We start from the raw sequence: 20,845 nt of genomic DNA, 5'->3' as shown, positions 1-20,845 counted from the left end.
TCCCTCTGTATCGCCAATTGTATTAGGCCGTCCAATAAGTAATGCGGGCTTTCATGTTGGGAATAACGTGGATCGTAGAATGAGTCGAATTCAATTCTGGGTTAATTTTTCAATGGTTACTGTTGGATTTTGTTCAGCAGTAAAGCTGAGGTTCCACCTGGAGCTAAGCTAAAGCCGGGAATCCACCTAGAAACTAAGCTATGCTATGCGATGCTATGCTATGCTATGCTATGCTATGCTATGCTATGCCATGCTACGTTTTAAAGAAATTAGCTTCAATACATTTTTATGGAACCGTTTCCACCAAAAGCTAAGTTATGCTATGCGATGCTATGCTATGCTATGACATGCTACGTTTTAAAAAAATTAGCTTCAATATATTCTTATGGAACCGTTTCCACCAAAAGCTAAGCTATGCTATGCGATGCTATGCTATGCTATGCTATGATATGCTACGTTTTAAAAAAATTAGCTTCAATATATTCTTATGGAACCGTTTCCACCAAAAGCTAAGCTAAGCTATGCTATTGGATGCTATGTTTTAACTTAGCATAGCATAGCTTTTGGTGGAAACGGTTCCATAAAAATGTATTGAAGCTAATTTTTTTAAAACTTAGCATGGCATAGCATAGCATAGCATTGCATAGCATAACACAGCATAGCATTGCATAGCATAGCATAGCATAGCATTGCATAGCATAGCATAGCATAGCATAGCATAGCATAGCATAGCATAGCATAGCATAGCATAGCTTAGGTTTTGGTGGAAACGGTTCTATAAAAATGTATTGCATAGCATAGCATAGCATCGCATCGCATAGCATAGCTTAGCTTCCCGGTGGATTCCCGGCTTAAGAATGTATTGAAGCTAATTTTTTTTAAACGAAGCATGGCATAGCATGGCATAACATAGCATATCACAGCATAGCATAGCTTAGCATAGCATAGCACAGCATAACTTAGCTTAGCGTAGCATACCACAGCATAGCTTAGCTTAGTTAAACTATGCTAAGTTTCAAAAATTAGCTTCAATACATCTTTATGGAACCGTTTCCACCAAAAGCTAAGCTAAGCTGTGCTATGTTGGTTCCACAGCCAAACATAGCATAGCATAAAATAGCATAGCATAGCATAACATAGCATGGCATAGCAAAGCAAAGCAAAGCAAAGCATAGCATACCATAGCACAGCATAGCTTAGCTTCAGGTGGATCCCCCGCTATACAATAGTATGCATACCGAACCCATTGTTTAAAACTCAGCTCTCAGAAAAGCCGCATTACTTACGGGATGACCTAATAGGTAAACAGAGCGAGTCGTATTTCCACGCGTATGGCTAAAGAGAGAAGTGGGGAAACAGGCGGTGTCGAAAAGACATTATTGGGCCCGTCGGGCTCCCTTCACTCTTCGCTACTTCAGTCCGATGTGTCGAATCTAAAGGTGCGTTCAAAATTGAATGCACACACGAATTTACGCTCCGCGAGCGATTTAGATGACAGTCGGAGTCTCAGTGTTTCATGCGTGCTCGCAATGGAAAATTAACAGGTTAATTTTTTGTAAATTTCTTAAACAATCAATTGAGTGAAGTATTAGAAGAAGTTCCATTTCAGTCACATTTATTGAATTTTCTGAGAAATTCTGCAACACTTGCACTCAGGGCGAAGGTGGCAATTTCGAGCGCTTCTTATAAAGGTAGGGAGTTGCAAAATAGTGGAGTACAAAAATAGCTGCAAGTCGGGAACAAGGTTAAATAGGGTACATGTTTATATGAACATTTTTCATTGTTTTTGTATCCCCCGCCCACATGTTAAGATACACCCTGTATAGGCTGATCCGAGGTGGTTGTTTCTTGCTGAAATGGGAAAGGCTATTCGCCGTAATGGAACCTGTCGCCCCGGCGAGCATGGATCGTTTAAATCTTACGGTGAGTCGAGAATTAAAAATTCGTGCCAGTCACCTTACGTACGCGGATAATTATTCTACGATCGAATGCGAAGCGCGTTGCAGGTGCGATAAGCTTTAAAAATGTTGGGCCAACGCGTGTGACAAATTGTAACTCCATCAATCGTAATGGATTTTCGAGGAATGTGACTTTTCATTGCTACTTTCTCACCAAAGAAAATCAAAGAAACTAAAATGCTAGATAATACTAATACTGCTTTTTGAAGAATATATTACGCATCTATCCGGAAGTGTTTCGATGGTAAGATGTCATTGATATAGTAGTAATTTATAGAAGAAATATGAAGAACTTTACTGCGACTGGATTCAATTTTCCTTACAATACCTACAGGTAATAAAGTTTAACCTTTTTCACTAACCAATTTGAAAATTTGAAGCAGTAAGATATTAATCCCAAAATAACAGGATTTCAAGGATTAAAAGACTATTAGAGCACGACTGTATGAGTGTTACGAATGTACAGTTATCGCTCAAAAGTTAAAAGATTCCAAAATACAAAAATAGCAACCAAAAAATGACGCTATGTAAACCCTGTGTGATCAATTTGTGATTACAAGAAGGTTCCACGATGGAAATTCAGATTTCACAAAAGATTCTACCAAAGTAGATTGCCATACTCAGTTATAGAAAAATAGTTATGTTATATTCTTCATAAATTCAGCTGCTTTTTGTTCTATTTTGATTTCGAGAGTGAATTTGAGAAACATCTCCACCCCTCCTCCATTCGAATGAAGATTTCATTTACGTCGAATACTACCACCCACCGGGTGGTCCACGTAGCCCGGAACGTGCCTCAAGGATGAATTACTCGCAGGCGAAGGAATTTGAAAATCGAGAACAGAGATGTCAATACGTGGTAAAAGGGATTGAAGAGTGATAGTAGAGGAGACTGGAGTTTCCTTTGTTCTCGACTGTTCGCGAAGCATACTTTGAATCGATCTGTCCACTTTCGATTGGGATCGAGGATCTTCCCCGTATTATTGATCCCTCGAAGGCGGCGATGTGCCCTGACAAAGGTGGAACCCGCTGGAACAATGCGATCTCCGAAGAGGAAGAACCCGACAGACGGAGCGAGCAGATAGCGATGCGGGGAAAGAAAGGAGGAACAGTGACTACCGAAGGTCGTGAGAAGAAGGGAGAAATGAAGAAGAGAGGTCAAAAGAGAGAGAAGAGAGGGAGAAGAGAAAGAACGTCGAGAAGTCTGATGGGCTTCCCGCCCAGAACGTCGATGCAACGTCATTGTCGGTGACCATAGTATGGATGAGCTCTCGTAGCTTCGAATCTCCTGGATACTTAAGCGCTCTTGGTGTCCATCGACCGAAACGCTACGGACGAAGGAAATCGCCGATGAAAAAGTTCCGCCGTAGAATAGAGTGTATTAAAATCAATCGTTTGAAGCGCAGGCACGATTTTAGTCCCAAGGAGAAGTTCTGCACCCTTGAGAGAAATACAAGAACCCCACTTCAACGAGTCACTATCAACTCAAGCTTGTTCCACTGAAAAACCATTTTTTTTAAGGTAGAAAGGAATGTTCTGCTAACTTGTTGAATAAGAATGATGATTGTTTGGAATATTCCAAATGTTTTATACCTATTATTCTGACAAGGGAAGATCCCGAACCCGAAAAATCAAAAAATTCTGAAAATGTAGGGGATTTCCTCCTGATCACAACGCAATTTTTGTTTGCTGCCTAAACTCACTAGAAGAGGGTGAAATTAACCCCTGATAATTTGGCTATTTTCCGATTTTTTGTTAGAACTCCCGAATTGCAAGAGATAGAAAAAAAGTTTCAAGACAAAAATTACTGCTTTTAATTAGATCTGTTATTTGGTAAAAAATTATTTTACACCTCGCGAGTTATAGCACAAAATTCGGAAAATAACCGGATTTTCAGGGGTCAATTACACCCCTTCAGAGTGAATTTGGGCAGCAAACAAAAAGTGCGTGATAATCGGGAGAAAATTCCCTACATATTCATATAGTTTCAGAATCTTTTCAATTTCCGGGCTCGGGATGTTCCCTTGTGAGATTGGAAACTTTCTCATTGAATAATTTAAGTAGCTATCTGCTGTTTCGTGGGATAATTTATTGAAAGCCGTTGTAATAATAGACACTTCATTGTTGAAAGTATTAACTTCAAAGTAGAAGAAAATTGTCGCACGATATGATCATAAGAAGAATCGGTAAGTAATTCTACACTTTCGACCACTAGTGTAGCTACCTAATTTTTGTATTTCCAAAGTGTAATAACGTTTGACAAACGATTCTTTAGAAAACCATTCCTTCAAACAATATCTCTTGTTTCATCTCTCTTCCCTGGTTTAGCCAAGACTGTAGCATCTTCGATAAAGCTTTTATTAAAATAATCTGTCTAATACTGTGTTTCGAGAAATATATTTGTTGATATTGTTTCCTTGATTTCCATTATCTTTGCTCCCAGTGTTCTTATTATCTGTCCACTCCCTTTATCTATGTAGGTGTTGCATATTATATATTCTTTCCGGTTCATCTTGATTTTTATGCACATCCATGACTCGGCAATTGATATTTTCTCTATTGATTCTATTAAATCTTCTCTATATAAAATACACATACCTCCCCTGGCCCTTCCCACTGATTTTATTCTAGTTGCTTTACTTACTATACATTTATATTCCTTTAGAAAACTTGGTAACTGTATTGTTTCTTCCGTTCTGAATGTCTCGCACAGGCATTTTATTTGACTTCCTTGTATGTGTTCCGTGAAATCTTCTCTTCCAGAATATTATCTCTATTTGTTTCTCTCCTCTTCCTGCGTTTCTATTCTTGCTTTTTTCCACCTCGAAATAAGAAGTCCTTCACCAATCCTTTGTCTTCCTTCCATACCATTAATTCATTGTCTACGTAGAGCCTTTGGTATCCTATTCTCACTCTTTTTCCCAATTTCCTTTGTCCTGACGCATATTTTCATACTTCTCTTTGTATCTCTCTCTGTATTTTTGTTAGGTTGTCATCTGCATAAATTTTTTCGCCCTTCAACATTTTTTTATTTTCTTTTATTTCCCGCTTGGATTCCCAATCTACTAGTTTAGCCCTTATCGTTTTATTGTTGTTACCTGTGTTTATTACCTGAGTATATTCAACTTTCATTTCTATGTTTAGTTTTGTTTTTATAAAGTTTTCCACTTCGTCTAGTTTTCCCTCTATATCCCAGTCGTTTAATGATAATGTTGTTCTTTTTTTCTTTTCTTCTCCCGCCTTCATCTACTCCTTCTAGCAGTTTAATTCTTCTTTCCGGGTTTTCCTTTTCCACCATCCAAATTAGATCTTTCTGCTTCGTATCTTCCTTTATTTTTGCAATTTCCTTAATTATATGTTTGCAATTTCCTTAATTATACCGATTACTTCTGTGTAATCTTTCCTTACTTCTTTTAGTTCTTCTTTTACTTTTTTCATTTCGTCGGCCATCCAATCCATTTTTTCTATCAGTTTGTTTAGGACTAGTGATAAGCCTGGATCCGTCATCTCCTCCTGGCATATGAACGTTTTGTCTTTTAAGGTTAGCCTCGTCTGTTTTCCGACTTCTGATGCTTCTTTGCTAATTATTACACTTTTCACCGGTCTTCCTCTGGTGGATTTTCCTTCGCTTGCCATTTCTATTAGTTCTACTTTAGTTCTTAAGCTTTGCTCGGGTTATTATTGTTAAATATTGCACCGCAATTGCACCCGTGCCGAGAAATATATTTGTAAATAGACAATAAGAAATAATTATTCTAAGAAGCTCGAAAATGTTTTCATCCTACAAGAATAACCCGACACGTATTGAATCGCATTGATGGTGTAAATAATTTGTTATCCATTTCGCTAAAAGTGAATAAAATTTGTGAGATTTCAGGTAAACAGAAGGAGAGCAGCGGGAAATATATTTTAAGGAATGCAATAAGACTCGAAGGGTAAACTTTTCGACTATTCCCGTGCACGAAGCATTAGGCAAAAGACAAGATCAGAACCGATAGTGGAAGGTTTAAAACACCGACCGAGATGGTATCCAAAAGCGCGTGGGATGGGTCCCTTCAGTTTAGTCTCTGCGGTGTCTGCCGAACATGGCTTCCACGATTCCTGCAGGATTATACGTTTGACTGATCTATGTTTGGGGTTTACCGCGGTGGCAGTCGCATGCAGTGGTTTGATAAGAATTAGAAGACGCCGGCATGAAAGAAGGCAACTTGGGCTTTAGCCAATATTTAAAGGAAAAAAATGCTGAGTAGAAAATTAGATGGTAGCTTTAATGTGATGTAGAATATCGCAAATGAAGATTCAGTGGTAAATTCTAGGAAGAATTTTTCTTAAAAAAAAAGAAGGATTCACTGGTTGCTTTACAAACTGAAGACTGATTATCCAGTTACATTTATGCAATGTATTATATAACAATTGAAAATACTGTGGTCAACTTTTTAAACGATAGTTCTTGAAAAGGAGAATTTCTTCATAGTTGATTAATGAGAAATTTAGTTATTCAATTTTAACAAAAAATCATTTTTTTCCACAACAATTTTTTCAACTATAAATTTCATTATATCCAAACTAACATTTCTAGAAAAATTTAGTTATTCAATTTTAATGCTTTGCATGCTAAATAGTTATTACAACGATTGTAGTTATACAGCACTTGTTCTTATCAAATCCTTCCAAAATGATTTCATTTGGAACCCCATCAGATTTTCATGTTTTACAAATCTTCAAAATTATTTGAGTGAAACAGATGGATTAAGAATGTAAATAATTTCTTTCAACGAAATCAGAAGAATTTGATGAAAAACCTATAGAAGATAGATGGGCAAATGGTAAAAGTGATATAAAACGAAGGAAAGTGTATGGTAAAAAGTTAGAATTCCCGCGGCGAAGGCGAATAACAAATCGCGATGCCTGTAAGATGACCTAATATGTGTATTTCATAGCTGCGATCCGAACGACTTTTATACGAGGCGGAACAGTCAAGAACCGGAGATTGTAAAGAGATAGCCACCCCGAGTGCCGAATTCTTTTGTAAGTCAAGAGAGTGGCGTCACCTTTGTTTGATGCCTCACCGTCGACTTCACGAACCGATATCGATCTATCGACACGGATCGCTTGCCTTTCCTGCTCATATCTACCCCGAGTATTAATACAATCAAATCACGACCTTTTTCCTTTCGTCGTTGTCTCCAATGTGCGACGGGCATTTTAATCCGAGCAACTATTTGAAGCAGTTTTACAATTCTTCCTAACGATTGGAGGACAGAGCACAAATTCCTACGAAACAGTTCGGACAGAGATGTGCGGTTAAAGCGAAGCTGGGCAGAATTTGATTCGGATGACGAACAATGGATAAGAATAACGATGAAGCTTTCATTCACCATGTTGATTGTTAAATTGTATAACAAAATGTTTCAGAAACCTGCCAATGTTCCCCCAGTTTACCCCAGTTTATTTAGTTATTAAATACTTTTGACTATTTAGTTATTAAATACTTTTGACTATTTAGTTATTAAATACTTTCGACTATTTAGTTATTAAATACTTTTGACTATTTAGTTATTAAATATTTCTACGAAAAGTTATGTTAGTCAATCTCCTTACATATGGACCTAGAAAATACAAGACTTTGACCCTGACTTTCTCACAAAATTTGTGTTTAATGGATTCTGTATTGTTAGATAAAAATTTATTCGAAACAATTCGAATAATACTTAACTCTGTTATAAAGTAGCACTTTGACATATTGATAAATAATTACCAAGAAGGTATGCAACGACAGGAAAACCTAACGTCAAGGCAGATGCCTTATCTGGAAAAATGTGTGAAAAATGAGATTTCAAGTGGTACTTAAAAGGAGAGGAAGACGCTGCATACTCTGGCATGTGAAAGCAGAAAGTAGCTGACGTTCAATAAACAATAAGCTATTAATCGCTAATTGTGGTCTGTACGCGAGAGAAAGCGCCGTTGATATCGGAATGATTTTACGATCTACATTCCCTCCGAAGATTGGTCGTTTAGAAGAAAAATTGGAATGTCGATGAGAGAAGTACATAGAGTTTCACAAACCTTCTCGTTGTTCGCATTGATTGCTTCCAGAGCTTTTAGTTTCTCAATGTCATCCTCGGTACCCTTCTCCGACGTAGACGCTTTTTTGGCAGTGGCAGTTGGTTCCACCAATGTGAATCCCAGATCCACATCTTGCTTCCAAAGTACCTCGATTAAATCCATATCCTGAAAAAAGAGGAAATCTTGTAAGAAGAGGTTTTTTTAAAGTCGCTAGAGATCTTGAATACATTATTATGCTTAAAATGGCGTTGCACTGGTAATAAAAAGAAGACAAATAAGAGAGTAATTTTCTTCAACTGAAGAGGAATATCCAGAAAATTAAAAAAAAAAATTAAACTTTGCAGAAACATAGTTTAAGTGATATAATAATGTAAACAAATTTTGTTTCGGTAATTAAACGGTCCTGGGGGTGAAAACACCCCCTCAAACTAATGGTTTATTATATCCTCAGTATATTCAATTATTTATATAAATTTATGATATTTAATATTCTACAATATGGTGATAAAGAACTTTTGAAACAAATTAATTTGTATGAATTAATCCCCACGATCCTTTCTTCAAAAATTCTTTATCCCGATATTGTAGAATATCAAGAATCACAAAATTTTGAATAAAACTTTTTTCCGATATCTCTTACGGTTTTGAAGATATTCGCGATAATATGAATCGACTTAATAGTTGAGAACATAAGATACGTAATTTTTTTCCTGTGACATAATAAATCATAGATGCTGTAACAATTCCAGTTACGTCGAATGAAGCAGAAACGTGCAAAATTTGTATTTAAATAAAATTTCAAATATCGAATAAAGGTTAAAAAAATTATTCAGCATTCGTTCGCAAACCCGAGTTAACTCTACTCGACACATGACGAATAATTTTTTGTAGACATTCATTCGTATTGCGAAATTTTATTCAAATAAAAATCTTGTCCATCTCTGCAATATTAATGTTCGGGAAACGAAGTGAGGATTTTGTAATTTTCATTCAGTTTACGATGTTTAATACCGCTAAGGCGCATTAGCTTCTTCTTTATTTGTTGTTAATTAATACAATATAGTGGTGGAAATTTCTATCCCCAGCGACGAGTGTTCGAAACCGCCAATTTCAGTAAACCCAATAACTTTCGTGGTTTATTCGATTCGTTACCTGGTTGCATGCTCATGCCACGTAAGTTAATAACGCTTGGTCTTGATCGTTGTTCAGAATCAGACTCACGATCGACGGGATTCATTTTTGTTACGGCCGGAGTGTCCCTCGTAGGGTGTACCATCGACGAGTGTGTACAAAAGTGCATGATTAATGATGGCCGAGTATCGATGCATTTTGAAATGGAGGAGATCGAAAGGAGAAGAAAGAACCTGGGAAAAGGGACCAATCACATGACGGGGCAGAATCGCCGAGGCAGCTGGCCCGTAGCTTTTAATTGAGCCAATTTCGCCGAGTTCGTATTCAACCTCGTTAACTAATCTACAGATTTTCTTCGCTAATTTAAACCCCGCTGTTATTGCAGGGCTGCATACGGCGTGCGATCGTGTAACGTAAGTGATGAATGTAATTTGTCAGATTTCACGAGCAGCCCCACTTCGTCATTCTTTGTGGAAAGAATTTCGACCCGAAAGGGATTTAATGTTAATCCGCGGTGATCTAATAATTGAAACTGAATTGAATAATGGATTGACACGCATAGTTAATTGCACAAAGTGCGGACGTTATTTGTATGAATCGGGGATATGAAAATGTAAAGGTAAAGTACGGGTTTAAAAAGATTCTTTAAAAGAAACTTAAAGGGCTTTGAAATTTTCAAAACTGTGACATCGAGGAGGATACATATAAGTTTTATTCTATCATTTACTTCTTTAAAAAGGAGGAAACAATTTCTTCGTCCAACTGTTTTCACGTGATCAAAAATATCACTGTATATCGGTAAATGAAGTTGATGTAATAAATTACGTAATAAATTTAAATGTAATGTAATGCAAGGTGGGTAAAGGATTTTCATTTTAATTTAGTTATTTTAAGTCGCACCAACCTCTAAGTTGGGCTATTAACAACTCGATCTACAGTAACAATATTCACAACTGGAGAGGATTGGTATTTTTTATGGAATCTCAGCGGCTGTTTTATCTTCTTTTGGACGGTCAGATTTTTCACGAAGCATTGCCATGATTCTTATATTACTTACTCTTTGCCTTTGCACGATTCTATAACAGTGAAATAAATAATTTGCACGACTTCACTTAGGAATTAAGTGACTGTGGCAAATTGTGTCATTTAATGTGCGACAGTAGCGACGACACATTATTTTCATTGCATTGAAAACAGGACAGTCCGCAATGACGTCGCGCGTTCAAAAGAAAGTCGAACGCCTCATTGCGATTTCCATTAAAAACGATTCGCAAAGGAAAAGCAGCGGAGAAAGAGAAGGATTAAACAGAGGAAGAGAAAGAGTATTTCTATAACGGTTGAATGAATAACTAAATAAAAAAAATAATTACATTTGTCGGATTTGTTAGAAGAAATAAGCGTGACAACTACTCGTGGGACACTTATTAACGTTACTGAATGGATTCACAGTTATTTATCATATTTGTTTGTACCTCCAAGAAATGGAGTAATTCTCTTACTTCTTGGTAGGTAATGGTGTGCTTTTGAAACATCCTATACTAGCAGAGAGTAAGCCAATTCACCGCGGGAAATTTGATTAAATTACACGTGCGCTGAGCAATAGCAACGTTTCCAAATATAGACGCGTATTTCAATAGGTGAGAGCTTTGCAGCGCGATTCTACGAGAACTGGGGGTGTGCGAGTACCCGGAATTTACGAGCTGAACTGAACTCAGTTCGAGTGCCCGAATTACTCGCTATTACTCCTAAATATTTTAATTTTTCGAGTTACTTATGAATTACCCGAATTACTCGAGTTACTCGTAAATATTCGAATTACTCGCTATTCCTCATAAATATTTTAATTTTTCGAGTTCCTCATGAATTACCTGAATTACTCGAGTTACTCGTAAATATTCGAATTACCGGAATTACTCGAGTTACTCGTAAATATTCGAATTACCGGAATTACTCGAGTTACTCGTAAATATTCGAATTACCGGAATTACTCGAGTTACTCGTAAATATTCGAATTACCCGACTTACTCGAGTTACTCATAAATATTCGAATTATCCGAATTACTTGAGTTACTCGTAAATATTCGAATTATCCGATTTACTCGAGTTACTCGTAAATATTCGAATTATCCGAATTACTCGAGTTACTCGTAAATATTCGAATTTCCCGAATTACTTGAGTTACTCGTAAATATTCGAATTTCCCGAATTACTTGAGTTACTCGTAAATATTCGAATTATCCGATTTACTCGAGTTACTCGTAAATATTCGAATTATCCGAATTACTCGAGTTACTCGTAACTATTCGAATTACTCCAGTGACTCCCAAATATTCGAATTACTGGAGTTGCTCGTAAATATTTGAATTACTCCGTATTCATCGACATCACTCAACTTATACTGTTTTTCCCGCCATTATACTGTATTTTTGACATACTTATACTATTACGATCTCTGGTAAAAAAAAATCGGGAGAAAAGTGGTATTGGCTGGTACCACTGGAACCATTGCCTTTTGTTGTTGCTCCTGAAAATTTGAACTACTGGCACTTACACCGTTTACCATTTTAACTCCTCGATTCGTCAAGGCGAGCAGGAAGCTCGCCCCAATGGGGATGCATCACGCTGGACGTTCAACAAACGCTATTCTTACCGCAATAGATCGTACGATTATTTATTTATCACGCGCATACGTAATTCCTAGGGACCAGCCGGAACAATCGGCCGCCGCGCAAATGGGGTAAAGACAGTGCCAGTTGGCGCGCAGTCATTAATCTCTGAGCATCGTTATCGGTGATCGCGAAATTTTAACGCGGCGCATCGGGACCGGAGGGGTAACCGATATGTTTCTGCATCACGCTCGATCACGGACGCGCCTTTGAAAATTACTTCACCGAGCGTGTAATTTGATGCGCCGGAGGAACGAGAAAGAAATGGAGGACACGATGAGAAGGAGAGACAGCGGCGTGGGTGTGCATACGAGGTCGGCCATGTTGGAGGGACACAGCGGGATATCCGCCGCGCCCACAGCTGGGCTACGCTCTCTTTCAACTATGCTCACTTCTATGTCGGGCCCACGTTTCACCTGGCACCGCTGCACTCGCCCCAATGATACCGACGCCTTTAACTTTTATTCGATTAGGTGCACGCCACGATGAAACGAAGGAACATCGACCGGACCAAAAAGGATGTGGACGGACACACGCCCTTAAAACCGTTTCCTCCTCTTCAACTATCGCTGATTCCATGTTATTGATATTTAAAGAACGTTGCTGCGCGCAAACGTAATCTAGAAACGAAATGTGTAATCACCACGATACGTATCGATATTATTTAATCGATAGTATCTGCGGTTATGAAATGGGTATGTCGTAAGGCAACCTTGCAATTTTTTAAATCTGCACACGACGCATTTGTTTCTTAAGGTAAATGTAACAAAACCCGCACGCTTAAAGGGGCAGACCACTGTAACGGTAGGGTGGTGCTTGTATGGGTGGTAAAAAATCAAAGTTTTTAAAATTTTCTTCTGACCCTCTCAGAAGTTTTCAAATAGTTTAAAAGAATTTCGTCTAAAGTTTGTGTTAAAATATATTAAGAATTAAAGATCGCTCAATGGCATTGAAATATTACTATTTTGGTATAAATTGATAGAAATTTTTGCAATGATTTACTATTATACTAATGTATTATTATAGTATACTTCGCTTCGGGCCTAAGAGATATTAAGGGCTCCGTGAAAACACATTTCACCCATTTTCACCACCCCCTTAGGGGTTGATCATGGCAAAATCCTGAAATTGGCTTTTAGGCATTTATGTGGGTAACCTTTCGAAATAAAAACCAAGTTGATATCTAATCGGGCCTAAGAGATATTAAGGGCTCCGTGAAAACACATTTCACCCATTTTCACCACCCCCTTAGGGGTTGATCATGGCAAAATCCTAAAGTTGGTTTTTAGGCATCTATGTGGGTAACCTTTCGAAATAAAAACCAAGTTGATATCTAATCAGGCCTAAGAGATTTTGAGGAATCTGTGAAAATACATTTCACCCCCTTAGGGGCTGGTTAGGGAAAAATTCTGAAATTGGGTTTTAGGAATTTGTGTGGGTTATCTTTATGAGTAAAAACCAAGTTGATATCTAATCGGGCCTAGGAGATATTTGGGAGTCCGAGAAAATACATTTCACCTCTTTTCACCCCCTTGGGGATGGAATTTCAAAAAATCCTTCCTTATTGGGTGCCTACGAAATTTCACGTTCCTAAGTTAAACGGTTTGAGCTGAGGCGTTGATAAGTCAGTCAGTCAGGACTTCTTCTTTTGAATACTATATACAGATAAATAAGAAATGCAGCTAATATTTTCTCAATAAATGAGCAGCATGTCTTAACAGAAACTTAAGAAATTTCTCAAAATCTGCTATGCATACGCAGTGCGTTATAAAGAAATTATTTCTAGCTATCGATCCCCAATTTTCTATAATAATGATTTTAATTAATATTGCAAAATACTTATACATTGTGATACTAATTTTTGTTTTTAATTACATTAAAAATTAAGCTTAAAAATGAATAAAAATCGCATCACTGTTCAGGTACTGGAACATTTACCTTACTTGTGGTGAAAATTAAACAAACGATTAGTTCAGGATTTATGTTTTACAAAATGTTTCAAAGCAATTAAAGAATCGCAGAACTGGGATAAAAAGGTATTGCTATAAAAGCACCGTGTTAAACGGCTTAATATTATTTCCTAATGATATACAAAGGCTTGAAAGAAATTGACAGACGTTAAAGCATCGAGAAAATCGATTGGACTCGGGAAGAAAATGTGAAAAAACGAGATCGATGTATCGGGGGATCAGCAATTACATGCAGAGAATGGATCGGGTAACTATTATCGAATATCGCTTGTCTCTCCGATCAATGGGGGTGTCTCGTGTGTAGGTTTCGAGAGCTCGAAGTGGAACAACTACGACACTAGGATCTCGGTGTCTTATCTTGATTAGTTATCTCGGGAAACATTTTCGCGCTCGATTGTTTCTTCGGCTCGGAGTAACAGGTGCAAAGATCTTGCTGGTCTCGAATCGATCTGCCTTCCTACAGAAAGGATTCTGCTTTTACAGGACACGAGCCGATGACTGTACGTTTTCTAACTTACCACGTCCAACGTCGATCATACGACACAGTGCTAATGTAATTACTCGCCATTGTCGTTGATGAGAATGAGTAAAGACAGTCTTCTTAAGTAATCAAGTATTTCTTCCCAAACGCCAGGTCATCGTGGACACGTAATGGTAGCGGGTCAACTATGTCACAAGGGATATTTTCAACGACGCGCGATCGATTATCAGATCAATTGTCCGGGTACTGAATGCGAATTAGAGAAATTCATTAAGAATTCTTTAAACAATTTATCTTGCTTATTTTAGTTTAGAAGATACTGATTAAAAAAAAACAGTAGTGTGCAGATATTTAGTATTTTTAACGTGACAAATATTTTTCGTCAAAGTTGAATAGAAATAAAGAGACAGATTTAAATAATAAAAAAAAATAAATCGTGGTAACTTTAGGGGCTGATTTCATCTCTTCAGATTGAATTTCCAAAAAAAGAAAATTTCTCCTTGCATACTCTAATATGATTTATATTCACAGGAAGTTTTATTGAAATCAGAATTTCCGGCTTGGGAACGTTTCCTTGTAAGTAGGGAATTCAGTCGAGGGATCCCGGCTGTTTTTTGGATTCTAAAACTCCCGGGATTTGATATATCAAGTTATAACTTATCCCGAGAATTTTTAAAAACGTAAATTACTTTATGAGCAACTGAAAAATATAAAAATGGAATCCAAAAAACAGCCGGGATCCTGGGATTGAATTCCCTACTTGTAAGAGACAAAACCAATAGAAACGGATGTTTAATTTTGTGGTGTTGTTTATTTGATAAAATTATTACAGAATTAATAGAAGTATTAGAAACCACAGTAAGTGCCAAAAATCAAATTCGATACTATAGTATCACCATTGGCAAGTAGAATATTTTCCGAATTTTTTTTTTAATTTTGGCACTTACAGAGTTTTCTGCAAAGAGTCTTCAATTACTGTTATTTAAATTGTTCTGGTATGTAAAAGCCACATTTTACACAACCGCGTGGCCAGAAACTCATATTATCCTACGGTTTATTTATGGTTAATAAACTCTACAATTCGAGCCCAGAGGATTCCGTTAAAAAATCGCTCGTCCGGATAGCAACATCCTCTCGCCAGTGTTTCACCCGACTTCGTCGAGAGTACTATACATTTCTTGTATTTCACACATATTTCTCCACCGTTTTTAATACTGATTTGCTCCAGTTGATTCAAATATTATTATTATTATCTTTACGAAACACTGACGTGTGTTTATTAAGCAATGGAGCTTAACTAAATAAATCTACATTTCCCACGGCATTCCTTTCAATATATAACAGCGGTTATGAATTTTTTAAATACTACTTTGAAAAAATTTGGTGTTCCTTCTTAAGTCAGATTTAAAGACACATTATTCTGAATGGAAGCAGACATAATTAGGTTGAAAATGAACTATCGGTGACACTGAAAATGAATTATTCCTAATTCTTATCACAGCAGAGACAAGCGCGGCTACTGCATAATGTAGAAGCATTTATTTATGAGGAAGATACCAGGACATGCTTAACGAAAATTCGATGATAAATGTGGTAAGATTCAAAGATCAATTATAGCGAACAGTGGCGTAGAAAAGTACCTTGCTGGTAATAAGTAATCCCTACAAATTCATGGGTAATCTCGTTATGGCATAACGCCACCTTTTCCTTTCTTTGGCCGACAGTTGTGCATCGAATCCTTTACAGAACAGCGCGCATAGCTCAGCTAGTGAACTTGTCAGGATGTACCTGACTGTGGACGATAAATAGGCCTAATGGTGGTTCTACCGTTAGGTTGACCAGGTATTATCCTCGATTTTCACGCCACCCTTTCATTTCCAGGCAAGAATGTTCCGACAGCTTAGCCCGCTCTTTTACCACAAAACCAAATGAATCTGCGGCTCCTTGCCTTCTCGTGCTTTTATTTAAGCGACAAAAAACTTGGGAGAAGGAACGCTCCAACGCCAAAATACGAAATGAAATTAACGAAACGCAAAGTGCCATTAAATGTATCTTTTAATAGCCGAGATTTTAAGATAGAAAATATGAGAAGAACGCACTCCGAAACGCTACCGTTAATTGTGTTTCGTATTCACAGCTGACGCACGTGTCTGTTTAATTAATTAATCAGTAAACGAGTGACTTCCATTGAAATTGCTATTTTGTCGGATTAGCGTGGAAGCAACTAAATGAAAAATCCTTAGGCGAGATCTTTCTGCACTGCTTGTAAAGTAATGACTCTGCAGTAAATTAAAGGAAGAGACCGTGGCGAATGATGCCCCGCAAATCTTGCTTGCTGCTCATAAATTACTTAGTATTCGCGCAGTTACAAGTGCTTTTGGACATTCTGCGGTAAACCGAGGTTGACACTGACCGCTAATGGGTCCCATGGGTCCCGCCTACTCGTTTCTTAGGCTTCTTCTGGAAAAGGGTTGGAAAGACGGTTTCCTGAAAAGCTTCGTGCCCGATATCTATCAACCGGAGCGCTGTCATTTAATAATTTTTATAACAATGTCAGAGGACCAGCATTTGCGTAACAAAGGAAAGTTGCTGCTTAAGGGGTTATGCCTAGTCAGGCGGTCGAAAAGAGGCGAATATTTGTGAATTTTTTTTGAAGAAACGGAAGCGTATATTTTTACAGAACTTTTTGCGTTTAAAAGAGCAACATTTAAAGAACATTTGGTAATTTTTTCGTGGAAAAATATTTACGTTTATAATAAAATAACATGCGACATCCAAGAAGCATTTTTTTTCGCGTGATTTTTGCAGGAAAAATTCAGGATTTCAACTTTAAATAGCCGCCATTTTGTTTTAACTTAATATTTCGGAAAATTCTCTCCGTCAACCTGAGGATACATTAATATACTAACGAAATCTTTTTTGTTTCTTGATTTTAGATAATCTGGTTCCGAATGGCAGTGCTCACCGCGAAAGCAAATTTTTAAAAATGCTTCCTGGATGTCGCTTGTTATTTTATTATAAACTTAAATATTTTTCTACGAAAAAATTACCAAATGTTCTTTAAACGTTGCTCTTTTAAACGCAAAAAGTTTTGTAAAATTATACGCTTCCGCTTCTTCAAAAAAAAATCACAAATATTCGCCTCTTTTCGGCCGCCTGACTAGGTATAACCCCTTAAACTGATTTAAAATACCACTGTACCACTTTAATACATTTTTCAAATCACTCGAAGATTCTAAAATGGCAAATGCATTAAGAACAAATATTGTTAAGCATTGCTGCGAGGCAATTCCATTTTCTATTACCGATGTTACCGATCCTCCCTTGGATGCATTTGCATGTTATAATTAAGCTCTGCACAGAGTGACAGCGCGACGTTCTACATGTGTCGACAAACGCGCGCGTTACAAATTGTCGGAGACAGTAGTATTTTTACAAGAGTATTCAAGACGTCTAATCAATCATTAAATCTTGAGAAGACGCTCCTTTGAAGACTGTCCCGTTAGCCGGTTCAAAACTTGAATTGCCGCTGGTTTGATTAAAAAATTAAGCGACTTTCTAAAGGACGAGTACGTCTCGTCGAGAGAGTAGATTCAAAAGCATAAAGCATTAATTTCCTGGTTTTAATTAATGCGTCGTGCACGCAGCCGTACAGTAATGGCGGCTGAACCACCGCACGGGGAGGGGATAAGGGAGGGGAGAGAGGGAGGCGCAGCTAAAAGGGGAATTTGATTAATGATCCTGCAGGATCTGGGACGCGAGGAGGAAGGGAGGAAGAGAGCGTATCCTGGGGGACGCCTGTCTTGCCACAGAGCACCGATCGCTATATGTATAACAGAACATACCTCCACTCTACAGAACACATTTTTCAGATATTCAGAACACACTTCACGGCAATAAATATTCGCTAAGTTTTTATACTTTAACAACGCCATGGGGAGAATTATTTTCTCGTGGAAAAATAAGGAAAAGATTGCTTCATCCTTGCGGCGTGATAATTCTACACTGTTTATTAGAGTAAATAATTTAGTTGGAAATATACAATAAGGGAGTGCAGATGGAAGCCTCAGTTGTTAGGGGAAAAGTTAATAAAACTTGCTCGCGAACCCCTTTGGGGATTTAATGAAAGGGAGTTGCGTTCCTCTGACGATCAATGCCGACCGTTCTGCTGAGAAATGGTGCCTTCTAAGCTCACCAATGAGAAATCCTCACGGCGGGAAATTTATTTAACTGCACGTGGAAGAAATATGCGTGACAACGATTTACGGCGAGGCAAACTAGCTTAATTGCAAATAAAATTGTTTTATCTCAAACAGCATTTTTAGTGTTATTTTTTTTAACAAAGTTATTTCTCAACTGAAAGGTATTCGTCAGAAAGAATTAAAGAAACAAATGCGACTGTGTTTTCATGGCCTTCTGAAAAGATTGAGTGGACTTTTCTGTCATGAGACAAAAATCTCAGCAGCAACTAAATGGAAATAATGGAAGTAGTAGGGAGAGCTGAGATTTTTGAAAATATATCTTGAAACTTGTCTCGCGAGAGTCTAATTTCATGGAACCGACAAAATAATTAAAAAATAATTTAGTTATTGTCTCGTGAGATTAAAGTCTCACGCGAGACACGATATTTATTGTCTCATCGTGGATCCGCAGCTTAGAAGTTACGCATGACTCTGCGTTACAGCCAACTATTACTTAATTACTTCCTATAATAACACAGGCCTCCAATGAAAAACCTTTTTTTTTCAGCATTTCAGCTGTGTTTGATGTACTTTTGGGTGCTGAATTCGAAGAACAGAATAAAAATTTCCTCCCACATCTCATTTTCCACTACTAAACAGTTCCCTTCAATCTATTTATTACCCCCTAAAAACCTTAAAGCAAGTTGCGAGGAAGCAATATTATTTTTGCCTGTAGAGGTCGAAATAAAATCAGCATGCACCTTTACCAAAGTCTTTACGACCCTAAATTCTGCAGCCCCGCGTAATTCCACAGGTACAATATCGTTAATCCGTTCGTGCCTCCAGTTCAGACGAGTAAGCTGCAATCAGCAGCAACTCTATGAAGCTCATTCTCGTGGAATGTTTCGCTTCATTTTCCCAAGAATTCATTTCGCGGGGAAAAAGAGGTGTCGCAGAGGTGGCCTATCAACGAACAAGTATGCCGATAGAAAGATCGATCACGCAGAAGGACTCATGAGAAACAGTTGCGCCAATATCCATGTGGGCTGGAGCCAAAGCAGCCCCTATCTCGTGTCTCATCGGCGTATCATCGATGTAATTCGTATAATGTATACGTGCAAGTCAAACTGGAGAGGGATGGGAGGGAGAAAATGAACGGGGAGGAAGAGATAGGAGAGTAGAGAATAGGAAAGGGGAGGAGAGGGAGAGAGATGCGTGTTATGTGTGGGATATATCAGAGGCAAGCAGTCAGGGGCGGTGCGTGTACAAAGGGAACGCCGACGGTGCCGTCAGGATCGTTCACCCCAACAGGGGCGTAACTCTCTCCCTCTTTTTCTCTCGCTCTCTGATTCTCGACCCCCTTCTCCCTCTGCCTCTCCCTCTGCCGCTCGCTCTCGCGCTCTCTCTTCTCAACCCCTGCGCCGCGATATCCGAGACGTGCTGCCAAGCCCACGTATTATGTATTCACCGCATTTTATTCGCCGGGGCACGCTGCTGTAGACGAAATAAGAAAGCATCGGCGATGGCTTCGATAGGAACAGAAAGAGGAAGAGAAAGAAACGCGCGGCTCGGAATTATAAATCTCCCTGTAAGAATTAACGAACAACGTTTCGCGGTGTTATCGCACACGCCGGTGAAGTACACGCGGCGCTTGTCAGGCTACTGCCTGTGCATAAAAGTATTATGCAAATGTATCCTTTACTATTGCGGAGGTTTGCTTCTCTGTGCATGTGCACCTACAGTTCTCGCGAGCAGAGCAGGTATCTTCTATAGTCACTTTCCGCCGAGTCTCTTTTACGCGGGACAATTTTCTGGCGGAGTACTATAGGCAGGGCCGAATTAAGGTTTTTAGAGGCACTTGAAAGATTTTCAGGCCTCTTATATAGGGTGAGCACTTCTACGCAGATTTCTTAGGCATTTTCGATAATTTTACTAAAAAGTGTTTCTAACAGAAGTTGGATTTTAAAATTCAGGAAATTTCTAGGGTGCCCCACTTTTTCCTGATGCCCTGGGCACGTGCTTATTTTGCTTATTGGTTCATTTGGTATATACCGCGCTGATTAATAGAAACAAAGAGGAAGCTATCTTCCTATTCGAAAAGGGTCGAATTACTCGAATATATTCGAAAAGGGTCGAATTACTCGAATATATTCGAACACATCTCCAACTTCTGAATTACTGGTCAATTTTCGAATTACTCGTCAATGTTCGAATTGCTCGAGTTACTCGTAAATATACGAATTACTCGAGTTACTCGTAAATATTCGAATTACTCGAGTTACTCCGAAATATTCGAAATACTCGAGTTACTCGTAAATATTCGAATTACTCGAGTTACTCGTAAATATTCGAATTACTCGAGTTACTCTAAAATATTCGAATTACTCGTAAA

At 38.1% G+C, this 20,845-nt stretch overlaps 1 protein-coding gene across 5 annotated transcripts in view; it reads right to left on the bottom strand.

Annotated features, from left to right (window-relative positions):
- The window catches only part of Cnc (NFE2 like bZIP transcription factor cap-n-collar), a 168,931-nt gene that overhangs the window by 101,950 nt on the left and 46,136 nt on the right, over positions 1–20,845 (bottom strand). For all 5 annotated transcript variants that reach the window (XM_076813023.1, XM_076813022.1, XM_076813024.1 and 2 more), the window contains exon 2: positions 8,025–8,189. In XM_076813023.1, the coding sequence (XP_076669138.1) occupies positions 8,025–8,189 (165 nt within the window). The remainder of the gene's footprint in view (positions 1–8,024; positions 8,190–20,845) is intronic.

This window comes from Andrena cerasifolii, chromosome 5 (assembly GCF_050908995.1).
Source record: "Andrena cerasifolii isolate SP2316 chromosome 5, iyAndCera1_principal, whole genome shotgun sequence".
Lineage (NCBI taxonomy): Eukaryota > Metazoa > Arthropoda > Insecta > Hymenoptera > Andrenidae > Andrena > Andrena cerasifolii.
This window is presented reverse-complemented; position numbering and strand designations above follow the sequence as displayed.